This window comes from Netta rufina (genome assembly GCF_964035555.1).
Source record: "Netta rufina genome assembly, chromosome: Z".
NCBI lineage: Eukaryota > Metazoa > Chordata > Aves > Anseriformes > Anatidae > Netta > Netta rufina.
In genome coordinates this window covers 42,256,442-42,278,032 of record NC_140126.1, presented here as the reverse complement: position 1 = coordinate 42,278,032, position 21,591 = coordinate 42,256,442, and the positions used below count along the sequence as shown (strand labels likewise).

At 37.8% G+C, this 21,591-nt stretch overlaps 1 protein-coding gene across 1 annotated transcript in view; it reads left to right on the top strand.

Annotated features, from left to right (window-relative positions):
* CNTNAP4 (contactin associated protein family member 4) overlaps positions 1-21,591 on the top strand; it is a gene marked incomplete at both ends in the record, with an annotated part of 227,329 nt that overhangs the window by 164,019 nt on the left and 41,719 nt on the right. Inside the window, 3 exons of the mRNA XM_084304819.1 lie at positions 2,599-2,705; positions 4,239-4,358; positions 16,191-16,388. Coding sequence (XP_084160945.1) covers positions 2,599-2,705; positions 4,239-4,358; positions 16,191-16,388 — 425 coding nt within the window. The remainder of the gene's footprint in view (positions 1-2,598; positions 2,706-4,238; positions 4,359-16,190; positions 16,389-21,591) is intronic.

Genomic DNA, 21,591 nt, shown 5'->3' with positions numbered 1-21,591 from the left:
CTTCATATTTTCTCCCCCTTTCCCTTTGAGGAAGGGGAATGAGAAAATGGTTGTGATGGAGTTTGGCTGCCCAGCTGAGTAAAACCACTATAGTAGTGATAGTAGTGCAAGTTTTTTTTAGAATTTTAGCCTACCTGTTTAACTTTTTGTTGCTGTACCAACTGTACTGTACCAAGAATGTTATATATATATATATATATATATATATATATAAAACATTCTTATCTTATAAGAAAGGCTATATATATACATATTTATATATATAGTGTAAGATTTTATATATATATATTATATATATTATATTATATATTATATATATTTATATATAGTGTAAGTCTTTCTTATAAGATACGTTTTTTTTGTTTGTTTTTGTTTTGTGCGTGTGTGTCTGTCAAAAACATAAAAATATTTTGTTGTTGCTGTTGTTTGGGCTTTTGTATACCACTTAAACTTCCCAAACAGTCTTTTCCACAATGTTTTCATTAGCTTTCTGACACAATATTAATCCTTTTCTTTCTGAATTTCAGATTTCACAATGATTGTCATATGCCTTCCTACCTTAACAAAATAGAAGTTAATTAAATTGATGAAGATAAATTGAATTATGTACATTATATTTTGTTTGAAAATAAACCATTTCTTTAGAAGCATTCTTGGTCTTGTATTAGCCTGTCTGGGAAAAAGTATTTCTTTCCATTTTCTTCACACATCCCATTGCCTTTGCTGCGTGTTTGCTTCTGCAAAATGTGCTGTTTTGTTCCATTATCTGGAACAAAATTCATGTTTCTTTTTACGAAACTATTTCTACATCTCACCATAAACGCAGCTGATAACATGTATTCTCCTTCTCTTCTGTCACCTTTAAAATTTCTTACACATATTAACAGTTTTCAATAGCCTTTATAATTTTTTACATCCTATAATTTTGAGACAATGGTCTCACACTATAATGATTTCTACACGTCTTTAGTTTTTCAAGTACTCAGTGTTTTTGCCACTACGATCCAAATGGTAGAAACTTTTCCTAGAGCTGAGGGCAAGCATACAACTTACTTATCCTTGACTCATCATAAGCGTCACATTTTCAAGTTATTTACACTTTCAAAATGTTGAAATGCCACCCAAATACTGGAGTTACTGATTGCTTTGATATTAGAAAAAGTGTTGAACAATTTTTTTAATGTTTTAATGTAACATAGTGCATGAATACAAATAAAAATTACCGTTCAAATAGTGATCTGAAATTAGTGAAAATAATTATAGTGATCTGAAATAAACTGAAAATAATTATATTGACTGCATTCTATATCTTTCATATATAAACATTCAGCATAAAGGAAGTGTTCTTTATATTTAGTCTTTATTGACAGATTAATAATTATTCATTTATTCATTTTCATGTATTATCCTGTTATTTTTAAACAAGCAAAAACTCCCAACCGTTTCCTTATTTTTTTTTCCTTAGATCCAAAACCTTTCTAATTTCTTCTCGTATGTTTCTAATATGATGACTCTCACATGCCTTCTTCATTTAGCCTTTTCATTGTCTAATATCTTTATATTGCTTCATTGTTCATATTCCTCTTGGGCATGCAAATAATTCTCTTAATATATTTCTGTTTAATATCGTTTCTCTCAGGTCCTTTGTCTATATTGGTTTAATAACTACTAATTGTGCATAAACAAATGATAAAATAACTTTAAATTAATAGGCCAAAATGTCATTCTAAATGCTTTACAAATTTAGTATATTTAATCTCTGAATTGAGAGTACCAGATGAATCTATTATAATTACATCAAGCCTTGCACAGGAACATGATTTCCTATTGGGAGTTACTGCTTTTAGTGTCTTGGCAGCAGTATGTTGTATAAACAAACAAACAAATACACACCAGAATAGCAAGGTATTTAGTGATAAGACAAGGAGTAATGATTTTAAACTAAAAGAACATACATTTAGATTAGATATTAGGAAAAAAATTGTTACTGTGGTGGTGGTGAGGCACGGGAACAGGTAGTCCAGAGAAGTTGTGGGTGCCCTATCCCTAGAACTGTTTAAGGTGAAGTTGGATAGAGTTTTGAGCAACCTATTATGAAGGTGTCCCTTGTCATGGTGGGGGGAATGGGAGGGGAAATTAGTTGATCTTCAAGGTCCCTTTCAATACAAAGTATTTTATGGGTCTATAAAGTAATAGCTATGTATGTGTATATAAAAAAGACAGTGGCCCTGGGAATTTTTTCTCTTTTAATAAATAAATGATAAATATACAACAGTAATGAAATTTGTAGCAATTAATTGTTATTTCCAAAAAAATAGATTTTTCTCGGCATAGTCTCACAAGTTTATTGCATAATTAGTAACTTTCTGATAGGTAATAAGAATAGGGGGAAAGCTGAAGAGAAAATATTTTTCTAGTAGCGTTAAAGATATCTTCTTCAAAAAGACTGAAGAATATCTTCATTCATGTTGTTATATGTTATATGCAAATATAACATATGCAAAATCATGTTTCATGATTTTGCTTCTACTGATAAGTGTAAGTGCCAAGTAAGAGAAAGGAAAACAGAGTGAGAATGCTGTTTGTTTCTCATTTTAGATGCTTGCCTAATTACTGTGAACATGGTGGAGAATGTTCACAGACCTGGAACAGCTTCTACTGTAACTGTACCAATACTGGTTACAAGGGAGCTACTTGTCACTATCGTAAGTATACGATTTTTCTAGCTGTTTTTGTTTGTCATAGATTCATCCTTCCCCTCTTTTTCTTTCCTCCTGGAAGTGTGACATCTGTATTAATCATTTATATTAGATTTTTTTCTGCCATGTAAAGAAAATGCCATGCCATTCAGAAGCTAGTTCAAACAAAGGCCTTGAGTATTCGAAATCTGTTAACAGAATAAACTCATTGTTTATTTGTGTCTGTTTCATGTTTTAATAGGTTACATGAGATGGTTGGTAATATCTTCTTTCCATAGTTCCACCGTATGAATCAGCAAATCATTCATAATTCTGTTTAGGACAAGAATATATATACATATATATTATGTCAGTAGGACTACAGTCTTGTGTAAACATCATCACATGCATGAACACATAGTTTGTTGAATCAGTGAGCAAGTTAGGTGATATTCCAGTAGGGTGAATTCAGCAAAACTGGCATAACAAAACAAATAAACAAAAAGATCTCCTATTAAATCTTGCTTGGATAAACTCAACAACTGTGTTGACTTTTCAAATAGTACACATACTTTTGAATACCACAGTGCATAATCTATACCTATGAGAAGAGTAAACTGAAGATGAGCTTGCTTTTATTTTTTTTATTATTATTTTTTTCAGTTTAGATCAACATTATCTAAACCTTATAATTATTTTTTTCCTGAATGTAGTGACTCTTTCTTTTTGATAGAGTATTTTCAAATCTTGTTGTTGTTATAGCAGACAGTCCAGAAAAGAATCACTATAATAGTATGACTTTGCTATGGATGAGTTGGCTAATGTGGTCTAGTTGTGGAATTGTCATTGATTACATGTGTAATGACAGATTTGAAGTAAGTAGAACTACTTACTTTATTTGATCATAAAGAAGTTGTCACAAACTTTTCTTCAGGAATTGACTGATATAAAACATACATGACATGGGACTGAAAAGCTTCCATTTTGTCTGTTTATTTTGTTCTTTTATACTCTGATAATTTATTTACCATGACATTACTATGTAAAGAAAAAGAGAAGAAAACATGAACCATGAAAGTCAAAAAATACTAGGAAACAATTAGAATATCTAGTAACACTGATTATTTTTTGCTGTATGTAAAGACATGTAAATAAATGTCAGATTTAATTGAGACTGTTAAAGCTTGGCTTCTCAAAATCTGATTCCTAGGGTCTAAATGATACTCTTAGCTTTCACATTAGATGACTGTTTCTAAACCCCCCTCCCTTTTTTTTTTTTTTCATTTTAAATCTATATTTCAGTGTTTCCTTCCTGAAATTTCCATCCTGAAATACAGAAGAAAATACTCAAAAATGTTCCTTGTGATCATCCCTCTATATATAATTAAATGTGCTTCACAAATTCAAATGGAAGTAAAACTTCATGTGATTTCTTCTGTATTCTTTAGCTTTGAATGTACACAACTTCTTTCCCCCGTACAAAGGCCCCAAACATTTTTATTTTTATTCACAGAATAAAATATAGCACGATGCTATTGCATTTATGATGTTCTTTTACAGCTATCTACGAACAATCATGTGAAGCCTATAAGCACAGAGGGAACACTTCAGGCTTTTACAATATCGATTCAGATGGAAGTGGCCCCTTGGGACCGTTTCTTGTATACTGTAATATGACAGGTGAGGTGATAAACTGTGTTAACTCTCTGTTGGGTCTGTATACATGCTCATTATATTGAAGTAGAGTTTATTAAGCAAGAAGCCTCTGTAGCTCACAATTTTGACATATAGATGCACAACAAAATGAAGGTGACTCCTTGGGTCAGAATACCAGGCAAAGAATTAGGCATAGAAATTAAAATAATAACAGGATTTAGGCTGTAAATCTAAAACTTGTTGTTGTGCTTTGCATAAGTGGGACATTTGTTCCATAAGGAGAGAATGCCATGCTAGTTCATTTTTTTGGGAGCAGCTTTGTTTTCATTGTGGTTACAGCCTCCATGAGGACTTTTAAATAAATTAAGAACATGTTATGTTTTATGAGAATACTACTGACTTTTCCCTGAAGGCTTCTGAAAAATTATAATTCAGAACTGGCCTTTGTTTGATGTAAGGAATACAGACATTAAGATTCATTTTTCAGACAATTAGTAGATCTTTTGGAGAATGAAAATTCAACCAGTAAGATTCTCACAGCCTCAATTTCAAGCACACAACCTCCTTTTCTTTATATGTGACTACATCGCTAGAAGTTTTAGATGTCAGTTTGTTGTCAGTCAGACTGTTAACAAACAGTTTAATTTGTCTATGCATGCCTATCAATGTGTGTCCTTCCAATTAAACTACATTTAAATTTATTTTTGAAAATTAGTATTACTTTATTTGTAGTTGTTTCATTTTCTTTAGTTTCTCCTTATTTGATCTTCTTCCAGTAAAAAGGATTAAATCACTTAGTTATTTCATTTAAAAAGATACATCGTGACAATTCAGTTTTACATTTTTAACTGTACAAAAGATTACTTGAATAAGCTATGCTTGAATTTGGCTCATTTATGTCCTAAGTGCTGAAATTTTACTTATAAACCTTTTCATAATCTTGTGATTTGGGTTTTTAAACAATTTTTGTAAACTACATTTAGCCTGCTCTGAGGAACCTGCTTTGGCAGGGGGGTTGGACCCGATGATCTTTCGAAGTCCAATCCAACCCCTACAGTTCTGTGATTCTGTGATTACTGCAAAATAATCACAGTCACATGTATTTCTTGAGAGACTGACAGGACTGTCTGCCAATAGCATTAGTTGAATTTCACAGCAGTATAAAATTATTTAGATCATATATATTTTTTAGATTTATACATACTGAAATAATAGAAATTCTTAGTTTTAATCAATCTGTGTAATTTAACTTGTCTTACCATCTCAGCTCCTGACTTTGACTTATGCAGTAGGCTATGTTAGCTCACAGAAAACACACTTCAGATTCCCTTAAAAAGAAATATCCTTGTGTCCTATGAGACTAAACGAAACGAAATAATCCTGACGGAAAGAAGTTTTTTTTGCGTTTCTTTTTTTTTTTTTTTAATATGTGTCAGGTGTGTCTGTAGCATCTGATGCGTGTCCATGAACAGCTGTTACAGTTTTCCTCAGTCACTTCCTATTCATCACATTAGGAAAACTTTGTTGATCAGTTCTTCATCTTAGGATGCAGACAGGATGCACCCTTTCCCAGTTTTCTCATAACTGATATCCTCTTTTCCCACCAGAGGCAGGGAAAGCATATGTCCACATTTCTTGCAGCACTGCCTGGACATTCATGTAGATTTATATTTTGGCAGATGGTAGGCACCTTTCCCCACTTTTATTTTTGGAGGTTAATTTCAGTATGAAAAGCCAACAGCCCACAGTGGTAGTTAAGATGACACATTTTCAGTGATGTGTTAAAAAAAAAAAATTTTCCTTTTTAATTTAGGGATTTGAAAATGTGTGTGAGTGTGATAGGTGATCAGTTTGTCTCTTAATGTTTGTATTCAGAATAGCCTTTAAATATGTTTTTGTTCATGTGCATGTACAGAAATAAATGTTTGCTTTTTTTTTTTTTTTCATACCATGAACATATGCTTAATAGTATTATGTAATTTGGCGAAAATTAGATAAGGATAAAGGTGTTTAAGTAGACCCCTTTTTGTATTGTATTTTTGAACAGGTATCTCACTGTGATGTTTCCTCAAGTTTTCTGATGAATACTTATTCTTTAAGTGACCGCCAGTTCTTTGCTTATTATAGACATCTTCCAGTGTCGACCACATGTGGTCTATAGGATATTAAATAAAGTACAACTCTGTGAAATAGTTAGAAATATTAAGTAGCATTCTAATATTCACACTAATATTGGAATTTTAGCAATTTTCTATAATTGAAGCCACTGATGATAGCAATATTGATTATAACAATTGAATCAGTATTACTACCATACTTAAATATATTTCTCATGCCTTCTTAAAATACATTCTTTATTAAATTACAAAAATATCACAAAGAGGAATCTACATTTGACTTGACTGCCCCAACCTGGCTTTACCTGAGAGCTTACAAACCCCTACCTTGACATGGATTTCAGTCATGGGGGTTAGATGCTCACAGGCACAAACTCAGTGTGTCTCTTCATACAGCATAAACTCAATATTTCTCTTTTCATAGCTAAGCAGACTTGTCCAAAGTACAAAACAGCATTAACATGTTAGTCTTTATCAGCCACCCATATTTGAGTTATCTTCCATTATATATATTGATATATTATTTAATTATATATATTTATATCAATATATATCAATATATACAATTATGTAATTGTATATATTATTACATAATATATATCTATATTACTATCTATCCACCCCTTATTCCATACCATTTATGTCATGCTCAGGTTACACTCTTTTCCATACATTCTAATTAGTCACCTATAGTAGTCATGGTAGTGGTAACATACAGTATGATATAGTAATTAACATGGTACAATTCAGTTCATGGGCTATTCTCACCCAGTATTAAATCTCCTTGAGGTACACACCGGACCTCTCCGTTCTTTTGCATCACCCACCAAGTGTATCCAGGTCCCTGAGCGAAAACAATTCCACGAGTGGGTTTGCCTTTTCCTGAGGCAGGAGTAGCCCAGACTGTTTTACACAGCATATTTCTTACATGCACTACAGGAACTTTATCCCCATCTACAGTACGTAACAGGTTTGATTGGGCAGGTCCAGCTCGGTTGGCAGATCCCCTAGTATTGACTAACCAGGTGGCCTTTGCCAAATGCGTATCCCAGGTTTTGAATGTCCCAGCGCCCATTGCTTTCAATGTAGTCTTTAACAGTCCGTTGTATCGTTCAACTTTCCCGGAGGCTGGTGCATGATAGGGGATGTGATACACCCACTCAATACCATGTTCTTTGGCCCAAGTGTCTATAAGGTTGTTTCGGAAATGAGTTCCATTGTCTGACTCTATTCTTTCTGGGGTGCCATGTCGCCATAGGACTTGCTTTTCAAGGCCCAGGATAGTGTTCCGGGCGGTGGCATGAGGCACAGGATATGTTTCCAGCCATCCAGTGGTTGCTTCCACCATTGTAAGTACATGGCGCTTGCCGTTGCGAGTTTGAGGGAGTGTGATGTAATCAATCTGCCAGGCCTCTCCATATTTATATTTCAGCCATCGTCCTCCATACCAAAGAGGCTTTGACCATTTGGCTTGCTTGATTGCAGCACATGTTTCACAGTCATGAATAACCTGTGCTATAGCGTCCATGGTCAGGTCCACCCCTCGATCACGAGCCCATCTGTATGTTGCATCTCTACCTTGATGGCCTGAGGTGTCATGGGCCCATCGGGCTATAAATAATTCACCTTTATGCTGCCAATCCAGATCCACCTGAGCTACTTCAATCTTAGCAGCCTAATCCACCTGCTGGTTGTTGTGATGTTCTTCAGTAGCCCGATTCTTGGGCACATGAGCATCTACGTGACGTACTTTCACAGCCAGGTTCTCTACCCGAGCAGCAATATCTTGCCACAATGCAGCAGCCCAGATGGGTTTGCCCCTACGCTGCCAGTTGTTTTGTTTCCATTGCTGTAACCATCCCCACAGGGCATTTGCTACCATCCATGAATCGGTGTAGAGATAGAGAACTGGCCATTTTTCTCGTTCAGCAATGTCTAAAGCCAGCTGAATGGCCTTCACTTCTGCAAACTGACTCGATTCACCTTCTCCCTCAGCAGCTTCTGCAACTCATCGTGTAGGACTCCATACAGCAGCCTTCCATCTCCGATGCTTCCCCACAATACGACAGGACCCATCAGTGAACAGGGCATATTTCTTTTCATTTTCTGGTAACTGGTTGTACAGTGGGGCTTCTTCAGCACGACCCACCTCCTCCTCTGATGATATTCCAAAATTTTGCCTTCTGGCCAGTCCATAATCACTTCCAATATTCCTGGGCGACTGGGGTTTCCTATTCGAGCCCGCTGAGTAATCAGTGCAACCCACTTGCTCCATGTAGCATCAGTTGCATGATGCGTAGAAGAGACCCTTCCCTTGAACATCCAGCCTAGTACCGGCAATCGGGGTGCTAGGAGGAGCTGCGCTTCAGTACCGACCACCTCCGAAGCAGATCGAACTCCTTCATATGCTGCCAGTATCTCCTTTTCAATTGGAGTATAGCGGGCCTCAGACCCTCCGTATCCCCGGCTCCAAAACCCCAGGGGCCGACCTCGAGTTTCCCCAGGTTCTTTCTGCCAGAGGCTCCAGGTGGGGCCGTTCTCCCCGGCTGCAGTGTAGAGCACATTCTTTACATCTGGTCCTGTTCAAACTGGCCCAAGGGCTACTGCATGGACTATTTCCTGCTTAATTTGTTCAAAGGCTTGTCGTTGTTCAGGGCCCCATTCAAACTCATTCTTCTTACGGGTTACTTGGTAGAGCGGGTTTACAATCAGACTGTAATTTGGGATGTGCATTCTCCAAAACCCCACAACACCTAGGAAAGTCTGTTTTTCTTTTTTGTTAGTTGGTGGAGACATAGCTGTTATTTTGTTGATCACATCCATTGGGATTTGACGACGTCCATCTTGCCATTTTATTCCTAAAAACTGGATCTCTCATGCAGGCCCTTTGACTTTATTTTGTTTTATGGCAAAACCGGCTTTCAGAAGGATTTGGACTATTTTCTTCCCTTTCTCGAAAACTTCCTCTGCTGTGTCACCCCACACAATAATGTCATCGATGTACTGCAGGTGTTCAGGAGCTTCCCCCTGCTCCAGCGCAGACTGGATCAGTCCATGGCAAATGGTAGGGCTGTGTTTCCACCCCTGGGGCAGCCGATTCCAAGTATATTGGACTCCCCTCCAAGTGAAGGCAAACTGTGGCCTGCACTCTGCTGCTAGAGGGATGGAGAAAAATGCATTAGCGATATCAATTGTGGCGTACCACTTGGCTGCCTTCGATTCAAGTTCGTACTGAAGTTCCAGCATGTCCGGCACTGCAGCACTCAGTGGTGGCGTCACTTCGTTCAGGCCACGATAGTCCACTGTTAGTCTCCACTCGCCATTAGACTTTCGCACTGGCCATATGGGACTATTGAAAGGTGAATGAGTCTTGCTGATCACTCCTTGGCTCTCCAATTGACGAATTAGCTTATGGATGGGAATCAGGGAGTCCCGGTTAGTGCGATATTGCCACCGGTGCACAGTTGTGGTAGCGACTGGCACTTGCTGTTCTTCGACCCTCAGCAACCCCACAACAGAGGGGTCCTCTGAGAGACCAGGCAAGGTAGATAATTCTTTAATGCCCTCTGTCTCTAAGGCAGCTATACCAAAAGCCCACCGGAACCCTTTTGGGTCCTTGCAATATCCTCTTCTGAGATAGTCTATGCCAAGGATACATGGAGCATCCAGGCCAGTCACAATATGGTGCTTTTCCCACTCATTCCCAGTCAGACTCACTTCAGCCTCCAATACAGTCAACTGCTGAGATCCCCCTGTCACTCCACAAATATAGATGGGCTCTGGTCCTTTATAGCTCGATGGCATTATAGTGCATTGTGCACCGGTGTCTACTAAAGCCTTATACTTCTGTGCGTCTGATGTGCCAGGCCATCGAATCCACACAGTCCAATAAACTCGATTATCCCTTTCCTCCCCCTGGCTGGAGGCAGGGCCTCCCTAATCCTGGTCGGAATCTTCTTCGTTTCTGTGTTTGAAGGACTGTCTGCTGGAAGTTGGAGCAGCAAACTTTTCAGAGAACCCCTTTTTCCTGATTGTTTTCTTTTGCAACTCACGTACCCGTGCCTCTAGGGTCGCGGTAGATTTTCCATCCCATTTTCTCATGTCCTCTCCATGGTCTCGTAAGTAAAACCACAGGGTGGCACGGGGTGAGTACCCACCATATCGTCTTCCTTGTGTGGATGAACGACTACCCCTGATAGCTGAGACACTGCTTTGTACAGGTACGGAGGAGAATAATCTCTCTTCAAGTTGGTGAACCTTTTCAGAAAGTTTCTCCACAGTGTTCTCTTTTGGTTGGTGGACACTGGTTGGTTCAGGTGGGGATGAAGATAGATTCTCTTTAAGTTGGTGGAACTCTTCAGAAAGTTTCTCCACAGCTGAGACGCAGGCCTGTAAGGAAGAGGAGAGACTTTCTTCGTACTGCCGGAGTTGTTTAGCCACTTCATCCACTGTGGGTTCCTCATCCTCTTTCCAGGCCATTATTGCCAATGAGCTGGCATATGATGATGGTGCACTCCGTACAAACTTCCGCCACATGGGCCGCATACACCTGACTTCATCTGGATCTTTGGATGTTTGTCTGAGGTCTGGATCCTCATAAATCACTTCCCGTACGGCTAATTCCCTCAGGTACTGGGTTCCCTTCTGCATAGTGGTCCACTTGCCTGGTAGACATAAAAGTTCTTCCTTGAAGGGGTACCTTTCCGTCACAGCTGAGAGGAGACGCCTCCAGAGGCTGTGAGATTGTGCTCCATCTGCAATTGCTTTGTCAATGCCTGCATCTCTAGCAAGGGATCCCAGTCGCTTGGCTTCCCTGCCGTCCAATACCACACAATTGGCTCCAGTGTCCCAGCATCGGAGCAGCCAGGTGACAAGCTGCTCACCTATACAGCGACCAAAATCTTTTTGCACATCTCGTAACTCACGCTCGTTTAGGCTTCGGGTAGTTACTGTTGATTTTTCGGCATCCTCATCTTCCTCCTCCTGAATCCTTGATGGCCCAGCGTCATCGTTGTCTCCATCGTCTCTATACCTAGATTTGGCAGAAGATTCTCTGCGTTCTAAACGACCTGAATCTCTATACCATTTTTTCACCTTCTCTACAGGGGCAGCTTGCACTGCTACTGCTCGTTTCTCTGACCTTGTTACAGGGTCTGCCACAGAGGTTGGAATACCCTCTGCAGGGTCAACTTGCACTGCTACAGCTCGTTTCTCTGACCCAGCTACAGGAGCTGGAGCGGCTGCAGGAGCTGGAGCAGCTGCAGGAACCGGAGCTGGAGCAGCTGCAGGAGCTGGAACTGGTGCGGCTGCAGGAGCTTGAACTGGAGCAGCTACAGGAACCAGAGCTGGAGCGGCTGCAGGAACCGGAGCTGGAGCGGCTGCAGGAGCTGGAGCTGGAGCGGCTGCAGGAGCTGGGACTGGAGCGGCTGCAGGAACTGTGACTGGAGCGGCTGCAGGAGTTGGGACTGGAGCGGCTGCAGGAGCTGGGACTGGAGCAGCTTCAGGAGCTGGGACTGGAGCAGCTTCAGGAGCTGGGACTGGAGCGGCTTCAGAAACTGGAACTGGAGTGGCTGCAGGAGCTGGGATTGGAGCATCTGCAGAAGCTGGGACTGGAGCGGCTGCAGAGTCCACCGTAGGGGTCACAATGGCCGTTGGATCTGTCACGGGACTTGGAGTGGCCGCAGGGTCTGTCACTAAGTTGATAGCAGTATCCATGGCAGCTCGATAGGCATGAGCCAGGCCCCAGCATGTTACAATGATTTGTGTTACTTTGGAACTTCCCGAATCGCGACACCTTTTATTCTAGCATTCTGCCAGTTTTTGAGGATTTTGCAGTTGTTCAGGGGCGAATTTCCAAAACACTGGGGGTGCCAACTGCTCTAGATGCCTGCCCATATCCTCCCATACTCCCTGCCACCCACAACTATACTGCCTCCGGGCAGATCTCCGGATGAGCTTCCTAAGTAGTTGTTTAACTTTAAGCAGAACCTGAAGCGCATTCAGGAGGCAGAACAACAGGACTATGCTGGTCTGAGTATCCCAAGGATATTCAATATCTTGGAGAGCTATTGTAATAAACTTGGAGGATAAGAGGGTGGTGAAAGAGGAAGGGATAGTGATCAAGGAGGATACAGGGGTGGTGAAGGAGAAAGGGAGAGTGATCAAGTAAGAAAAATTATCTTCCCCTTTCCCCTCCACAGATTGACTCCCTAATGAAAAAAGGCAACAGATATAATTGCTAGTAGTTTCCAAAATACAGTTTCCAAAGTATAGAATCGAAGATGTTACTGAGTACAAATACCAGGTTAGAGTCATGGCCAGATATTTCATCATCTCATAAGCCACTGATACAACACACAGTACCATAATGGTCTGAAACCAGGGCCCGGAGAGGATAAACAACATGACAGAGAGCACATACGGAAAATAACGTGCTATAATACTCAATTTGGAAAACAGGCGCAGCAGAGTTGAGATTAAAGCAATCAGCATTATGACAAGTGACTATTAAGCAGGTCTAATACTTATACCAATTTTAGTTTAACACACTCTGGTCAGATCTGCCGTTATCTCAACCTTTCGAGCCCCACGTTGGGCGCCAAAAAGACTGTCGTGGTTTAACCCAGCTGGCAGCTAAACACCACGCAGCCGTTCGCTCACCCTCCCCCCTCCCTCTCTGGGACAGGGGAGAGAAATGGAAAGTGAAGCCCGTGAGTTGAGATAAAGACAGTTTAATAAGACAGGAAAATAATAATAATAATAATAATAATAATAATAATAATAATAATAATAATAATAATACAATGATGATAATAGTACTACTACTAATAATATGTACAAACAAGTGATGCACAATGCAATTGCTCACCACCCGCTGACCGATGCCCAGCTTAACCCCGAGCAGTCCGGCCCCCTCCCCCCGGCTAGCCACCCCTATATATTGTTTAGCATGACGTCAGATGGTATGGAATACCCCTTTGGCCAGTTCGGGTCACCTGTCCTGGGTCTGTCCCCTCCCAGCTCTTACTGCACCCCCAGCCTGCCTGTTGGCAGGACAGAGCAAAAGTCTGAGGTGTCCTTGGCTTGGTATAAGCACTGCTCTGCAACAATTAAAACATCGGGGTGTTATCAGCACTCTTCTCATCCTAAGCCAAAACACAGCATTCCACCAGCTACTAGGAAGAAAATTAATTCTGTTCTAACTGAAACCAGGACAATTACATATATATATTTGTATATATTATATTATACATGTATATAATATATACAATTATATAATTGTATATATTGATATATATATCTTATAAGGAAACTGAGGGAGTAATCTCTCTACACACAAGAAATGTGTCTGATATTTTTTCTCTGAACAAACAAGGAGAGTGTCTGATATTCCTTGTATGCAAACTATAAGTAAGGCTGAGTGACCAATGCATTCCTGTAGCCCTTCTTGTTGTTCTCGATGTCCTTGGACAGATGCGATTCTATGTGGGCATTAGGTTTACTAACTTTATCCCTGGCTGCTCAAACAATGTCTCTGGGTCCCTCTTCCTTTCAGGGCTTTATCCCATGGTACTCCACCAAGCAGATTCTTGAAGAGGTCAAAGTCTCAAAGTCTGCTCTTCTGAAGTCAAAGCATCCCCAGGCAGAGTTCCGAATACTCCAGCTGGTCACTGACATAGAGAGCAAAAACCCCTCCTTGTCTCCCCTGAACATCTTTCCAAAAAAAAATGTATCCTTCCATTCCAACACTCCAGTCATCCCACTATGTCTCTGTAAGGCCAATAAGATCAGAGACCTGTAGGCATATGTACTCTTGTTTATTCCCCATACTGTGCCTATTTGCGTAAAAGTACTTAAAAGGTGCACCTCAGCAGGGGCACCTCACTTAGGAAGCAGTGTTCCTAGAAAGTATTTGGGGGATTTCTCCATAATGGTTCCTTCTAGGCATTTCCTTACTAACCTTCAAGTGCTGGAACGTACTCTCATGGCCCTGAGGCTGGGCTAAAAATTCCAGTTCCCCCTGCTTATTACCATGATATGGGTATTTCTGTAGGGGCATTTAAATTGAGCTCCCGCTGAAACTTTTTTCCTATCTATGGACAGCCATTGCTGACATCTTAACATTTCTTAAAATCGTTAAGAAATGAGTGGGTTGATATTCCTCTCTCCTGGTGGATTTAATTTAAAATTTTCTTCATAAGCTTGGAAAGTCTGGACCTCAAGTTGTTCTTTCCCTCCTCCAAGAGATAGACCCCATCTGACCTCAGTAGACCATGTTTCTCAAAGCAAATCCCATGGTCTAAGTAGCCAAATCGTTGGCCATGGCACCAGTCCCATAACCATTTGTTGATGATTAAAGTAGTTAGCATATGGCTTCCAGTAGCTTTTAAGGCAAAACCTTCATATAATTGTGATGTTAGTTTTCGTTCTCATTGTTTGTTTTTGCATAGTGTTAAGTTTTTACAATTAAAATTCTTTCAACCATTATTATAGAAAGTTAAAAGACTTCTAATGCAAGACTATCAGTGACATCAACATAATTGAAAAGCTATTAAACTGCTTGGTTGCTCAATGCAGTAGAATAGCTGCAAGTTAGAGAAGGTTGATTTCACAGCAGACTGCATACCTTAACACGTACCTTTTATAAGTGTACAATGTATTGTTTATCATTCAAACATTTGAATTATATTTATATGCAAGTATTTTCTGCTCTTTTATTATAAGAGCATCACACTAGAAGATATACATATATATATTAAGTAACATCTGGGGTACTGAATATTTGCTACTAGTTCATGAAAAACAAACAAAAACTCATAGAAACAGTTCAATTGCTTCTAGAATAAATATATATATATTTAATATTTTGTATGTCCCCACTTTAAATGAATCTTAAAAGCTTTCTACACAATGCCATAAAGCAGAGAGCTGCCTTACCCAGCAGTATCTGAGCTATGTGTTTTTCAGGAAAATGCAGCTCTTAATTCTGAACTACTACTTCATCGTGTTACAGTACTGAGTCAAAAAGGCATAATTTAAAGGGTGCCAAAAATCAATATTACCTTGGGTATTTTGAGGCGTCTCTCTATTGAACTATGAAAGCTTTCAGAGGGGTTTCTTAATTCTTGACTAAATACAGATTTTGAATAGTATCGCAAATAAAGATTAACATTTGATTTTAGATGGTTAGAAACACTTTTGTATGACCCAAGTTTTATACTAAATACAGTATCTGCAAGCTCCTTCTGCTTCTTTATGTAGCCGCAAGACAGCATGTAATTTATTTCAAGAGGAATCGCTTAATTTCAATTTTAATGTCAAATGTACTATTGTTTTAATGTGGGATGGAATTTAGTGTTATTTCATAAACAATTTAAGCCTAGAAAAAAATAATAACGATAGAAACTGGCCTTCTTTCCTTCCTTCTTCCCTTCCTCTTTCCTAAGAAAAGAGAAAAAATTGTCTTCGTTTATTGTTTTCTTTCTCAATAAACATAAGAAGCTGAATGCCAGTTACAGACACCGTGTGGTAATGTACTTATAAATAGAAGCAATGATTAATTGGTTTCATTTTTGCTACATGATTTATGTCTCTGTTTCATAATGCACAAATGCATTTTTTGTAATTAGAGAAATCTCTTTCAAGTTTGGTGTATTTGATCATACTTTTCTTTATTTTTACCATTACCAACTTATGCAACTACTTCAGATTCTTTATTATTTTTCACATGTTTTGAAAGATGCAACATGGACAATTATACAGCACAACAACACCAACTTAACCAGAGTCAAAAGTGCTAAGCGAGAGAACCCACACACTGTGTTTTTCAAGTACTCTGCCAGCCTAGACCAGCTTCAAGCTGCAATTAACCATGCAGAACACTGTGAACAGGAGCTTGCTTACCACTGCAAAAAATCAAGGCTTTTAGATAAGACAGGTAAGTAAAGCAGACAAATCGTGTTATGCTGCATACTGTGTTTTATTTCACTGTCTCTAGTAAAGGTATTTATTTCTATCAAGGTTATGGCTTTTTGCTACACTAGAATAAGAACAACTTCATTAAGCTAGTACTCAGAATCCTGTAAATTACTGAGAGGTATTTGAACAGGAAAAACACTACTACTCTGGTAGTCTGATTTCCAAGTGTTTTAAATATTACTGAGGGAATTACTTAGGAAACATCTCTTTCAAAGGACACAAACTAAAGCATAGATATCAGCAGTTTATTGCTGAATGTTTTTTGAACAGTCATTGTCTGTATAATAGGTGCTTTATGTAAAGCACTGATAACATTAAATTTCCACAGTCCAACAAAATCGATCATAGGAAAAGAAACGATAGATAAATTGTGGATGAATGCAAATATACAAACAAAAAAAAAATAGATATGAGTGGGGATCCTCTGATATACTTCAATAAAAAAATAAGGTATGTAGTCTTCTTAAGTCTTAACATTCATTGACTCACAGCTGAGGTTAATAAAAATCCTTTTTAAGTACTATATATAACATGGACATAAAAATGCATTTTTTGATGATTTTTGAAAAATTAAGCCAGATTATTTGAACTGACTAGAAACTCTGATGCATTTCGAGTTAAATTATTAGAATTGTTTTCTAGTAAGCAGAAAGTAGGGCTCAGAGTTCAATTTTTTTTAATATTTTTTTTTTTTACTTAAACCATTTCTTTACATATGCTTCATCCTTATCTCTGTCATGGACATAGATGGATTTTTTCTTAGACTAGCATTCACTCTTGGCAGAATATCTGTTCCAAAATGACCCTGCAGCATAAAAGATGAGCCTACTAAATAAGGTGTTCCATTGAACTTCCCTTTTACTTGTCGACTCCAAATTCAAGTTTTAGTTAGATATTTGAAAGCCTGGCTTACATCAAGCAGAAGGTTTTAAGATTGTGTTGTCTAGGTATTTCACTTTATTTATTTATGTATTTATTTTATAGCTATTACTCTGTTACACAGCGTAAGTTAAGAAAAAAAAAGTCTTTTTCAACTCACCATCTTCCTTGGAGAATTCAATCTGTAAATCATGAAAAAAGGGAAAAATTAACAGGTCAGAGAAGGAAGCAGGGAAAAACTTACAGAAGCAGAGATACACTAAGACTGCACAGCTATGCAGCTTTTGTTAAAAGCTAAAGGAGCACAATCAGTTGCTAAGCCATCTAACATTTGGAGGTTTGAATGGTACGTATAAATAACCATGAGAAAGTTATTTGAACGTTCTGCAGATTCTCTGAAATCACTATTTTTTACCTTTTTAAAACATTAATACAGATTATGCTAAAAGCAACTTTTTTGAAGAGTAGACTTTAGTCTGTTCTGAAGAAGAAAAAAGAAAAAAAGAGATCTCAAGAGAGTGTTGAGGTAAAAGAAAGCTAGAATCTACTGATTATCAGTCTTGGATTTGGTATGAAGGTTGTTTAAAAAAGGCAACCCTGTGTTTTTGATAGAGGAATGAACAACGCCTATTGAAGAGAACTTTTTTTTTTTTACGTTTTCAGTTTGAAAGCAGGCAGAGGTGCATTTTTATGACTTTTTTTGAGGATGTATTAACTTTGCATACCTTTTTAGGCAAGCTTAATTAAATCACTTCTTCAAAATAAAATTCAGATGTTAGTGGTTGTAACATTAGTTGCTGTTCAGGTTAATAAATCACCGTTAAACTACATAGACTAAATACCTAGCTTAGCACAGAACTGTCATGCAGAGCTATCTGCAAAATTAAATGCATGAATACTGCTGAGTTATCTTTCTCAGAGATTTCAGTAAGCTCTCAGAAACAGTTAAGCTATCTGTTGTTAAGCAAAATGGGCAGTGCCTACATCAGTTAAACACCAGTTAAAACCTGGATGCATGCTGATTAACTACAAGTACCATGTTGTAAATATATCCTAAAGTATTTTTAGACTGAAAAATATTTTTCATCTCTGAACACCACAAAATATAAATCCTGGACTTTGTCTCAGATGCTGCAAGAGTAAGAATTCCCAAATCCTCAAATTTGACATCCTTTTCTTTCTGTCAGTATAATTTTTCAGCTTGCTTTCATGGAAGGAGAAAAACTTAGAACTCTAACACCTTTTGAAAATTTTATGGTCGTCACTGCATGAAAGAATTCTCTCATTTGTCTCCTGGATTTCAGAGAGCTGTGGGGTTTGGAGGGCAAAGGAATTAGGGATCCTTTCTTGTTTTCATTTTATTCTTCAAAATCTATATTTCAGTTGAAAAGAGAGAGAAGAGAAAATATTATTTGTTCTTGCTGTAGTGATTTTTTTTTTTTTTTTTAACTGTTGCTGGAAAATACAGTTCTGGTCTTCTGAGAACTTTGAAATATATTTGTCACATACATTTATGTTAAATATGCCATTTTTATCTTGTTTCAGTAGTTATGAACTCTAACAAACATTTAGGATCTCAGTGTGACACAGTACCATAAATTCATACATTTAGAAGTTTAATTAGAAATTTTAATAATGATGTTGCACTTATAAGTGTGAATTATAATTAAATTTGATAAGATGTTCATCCCATTTTGAAGAGTTCATAGAGCTAAATAAGAATTTTATTTGGAAAATAAATGTTTTTTAAAATTGAGGAAGCTTTAGGAAAGCAAAGTGATCTAATTTGCAAATTTGGAAGGAATAGCTTGCTGACTTAGATATTATTTCATCTGTTCAGCACCTGAATGTGGTCTTAATTGTGGTTTAGCCCCAGCAGGTAGGTAACAGCTACCCCACAGCTGCTCACTCACTCTCCCCAGGTGGGATGTAGGAGAAAAGCAGAGAGGTAAAAGTGCAAAAATTCATAGGTTAAGGTAAAAATGGTTTAAAAAGTATTAAAAAAGCTATGTGTGCGAGAAAAACAAAACAAAGAACTCATTCACTACTTCCCATCAGAAGGCAGATGGTCAGTGACTTCCAAGTAAGCAGGGCTCATCACAATTAATGGTTTCTTGGAAAGATAAATGCCATCATTCCAAATGCTATATCCTGTTCTTCCCCTGGCCTCTCCTGGATTCCCCTGCCCTCCCTTCTCCTTTCCCTCCCTTTTTAATCCAGCTTTTACTGAGCATGGTATCATATGGTGTGGAAAATTCCTTTGGCCAGTCTGGGCCAGCTTGCCTGGCTGTGTCCTGCTTCTTGTACACTCAAAACCTTCTCACTGGCAGGGCAGCACAAGAAGCAGAAAAGTCCTTGGTTCTGTGCAAGCAATTACCTGTGACAGCTGAAAAGATTTCTGTTCTAGCATGTCTATTTTAATTGAAAATCCCAAGCACAACATTCCACCTATGAAGAAAATTCACTCTATCCCAGCCAAAAGAAGGGCAATCTTCACCAAGTCTTCCTGCTGAGGATCACCTTTCTGAATTTATTTGTTGCTTTTTATAAATGAATCTTTGAATTACTTTAAAGTCAGTATTGAAAAACAAAAAACAATCACAAATAGCTAACAACTGAAGTAAACCTGATATTGGAACAAAATTAAGTAACATTTTACTGCAAATTACTTTTTTCTATCTCATTGATTATGACCACAATGAAATATCAGGGTTTGAAATGTAAATATATACATTAACAAATTTTCTGCTGAGTTTAATCCCTACCACTTGTGTGATCTATAATCTTTGCCATCTGTTCCTGTTGAATAAAATTTTGATTATTATCACATGAAATATTCTGGGGACATGCAGGCCCCAGTAATAGTAATTCAGTCCCCAGATAGTAATTCTTATATGACTATTCTTAACTAAGAATAAATTATATTAAATCAGCCTAGATAGCATTTGTAAACTATGTCATGAGAAAACTTACATGTTATTATATTAATATAGTTGTTATGAAGAAAGTTCTAACCCTTTTTACTAATAGCTTTATTTTGATTAGGCAATGTTTAGAGATAGAAGAAGAATCACGATCTGGACTAATCTGTATTAATTTGCAGTATTTCAGTAAATACTCTTTCTCACCCTTCCATAAGAGCAAACAACTGAGACCAGCTTTTAAATACACTTCAATATCCCTAGCCAAAGGCTGGGAATATTAATTTAAAACTACAATGTAAAGCTAAAGCATCCTGTTGTAACAACAGAAATGTACTGTTTTTTACAATTCTAGTTGGAAATTTTTGAAATGTTGTCTGATAAATTATTTATAACCTGTCACTAGGTTTTCTTTCTCCTTTGATGGCTTGCAAACACAGACACTGATATTGGACATTGATGTCATTATGCAAGTTTGACTTTTCCAGAAACTGTTTGCATTCTTCTTTTGGCCTGCTGGACTGACAGTTATGTGGTAATGAATGTAGTGAATATGTTTGTGAGCTAAGAGATTGTCAAAATAACAAAGGTCTTATCTAACAGTAAGGTTTAATAAGTAGTGATTGTTGCAGGTAAAGTTGAAAGAAGGATAAATTCTAGCTTGCTTGTGCTTGTGGGGACTGCTTCTTGGAGTTTGCAACAACAGCAAAAGGAAATTTCTGTAGGAAACTCTTTAATTTACCTGTACTTGACTTCTTCTCATGCTCTGACTTTAAGACATGGCATCTTTCAGCCTTCTTTATTACCTGAGATGTTTTTGTCTTTCTGCTTCATATCTTTTAGGCATTGTCTGTTCTTTATATTTTTTCTGTCACTGTGTTTGCTTGATGTAACACATCAAGATGGGGAACATCTCCAATCTTCACCAGATACATCAATTTGCTTATGAGGTTTAGTCACTAACATGATTTCTACTGTCTCTGAATATGTAAATTCTGAATCTGCTATATGTGATTAATGTCTGTTTTTGGGCATTTCTGATTAATACATAGTACTATTCACCTGTTTAATGCGCATCACAGATACGAGTAGTACTCTGCAGTATTCTTAGCAGTGGAACGAATTCATCTCTGTAAAGCTTTTCTGTAACTCTCCTGATTCTATTTCTGGTACTTCCATGATCTAGAATTGATCTTTACTTGGGACTTTAAACTACTTTGATTTCTAGGGTGATGATATTTCCTTTTTCATGTACCATTTATAAATGCATTTTATAAATGGACTGCTTAAGATAAATGATTCTAATATCATGGCTGGCTGAGCCATCATATTAGGAACCATCAGTTCCTTTTTCCACTAATG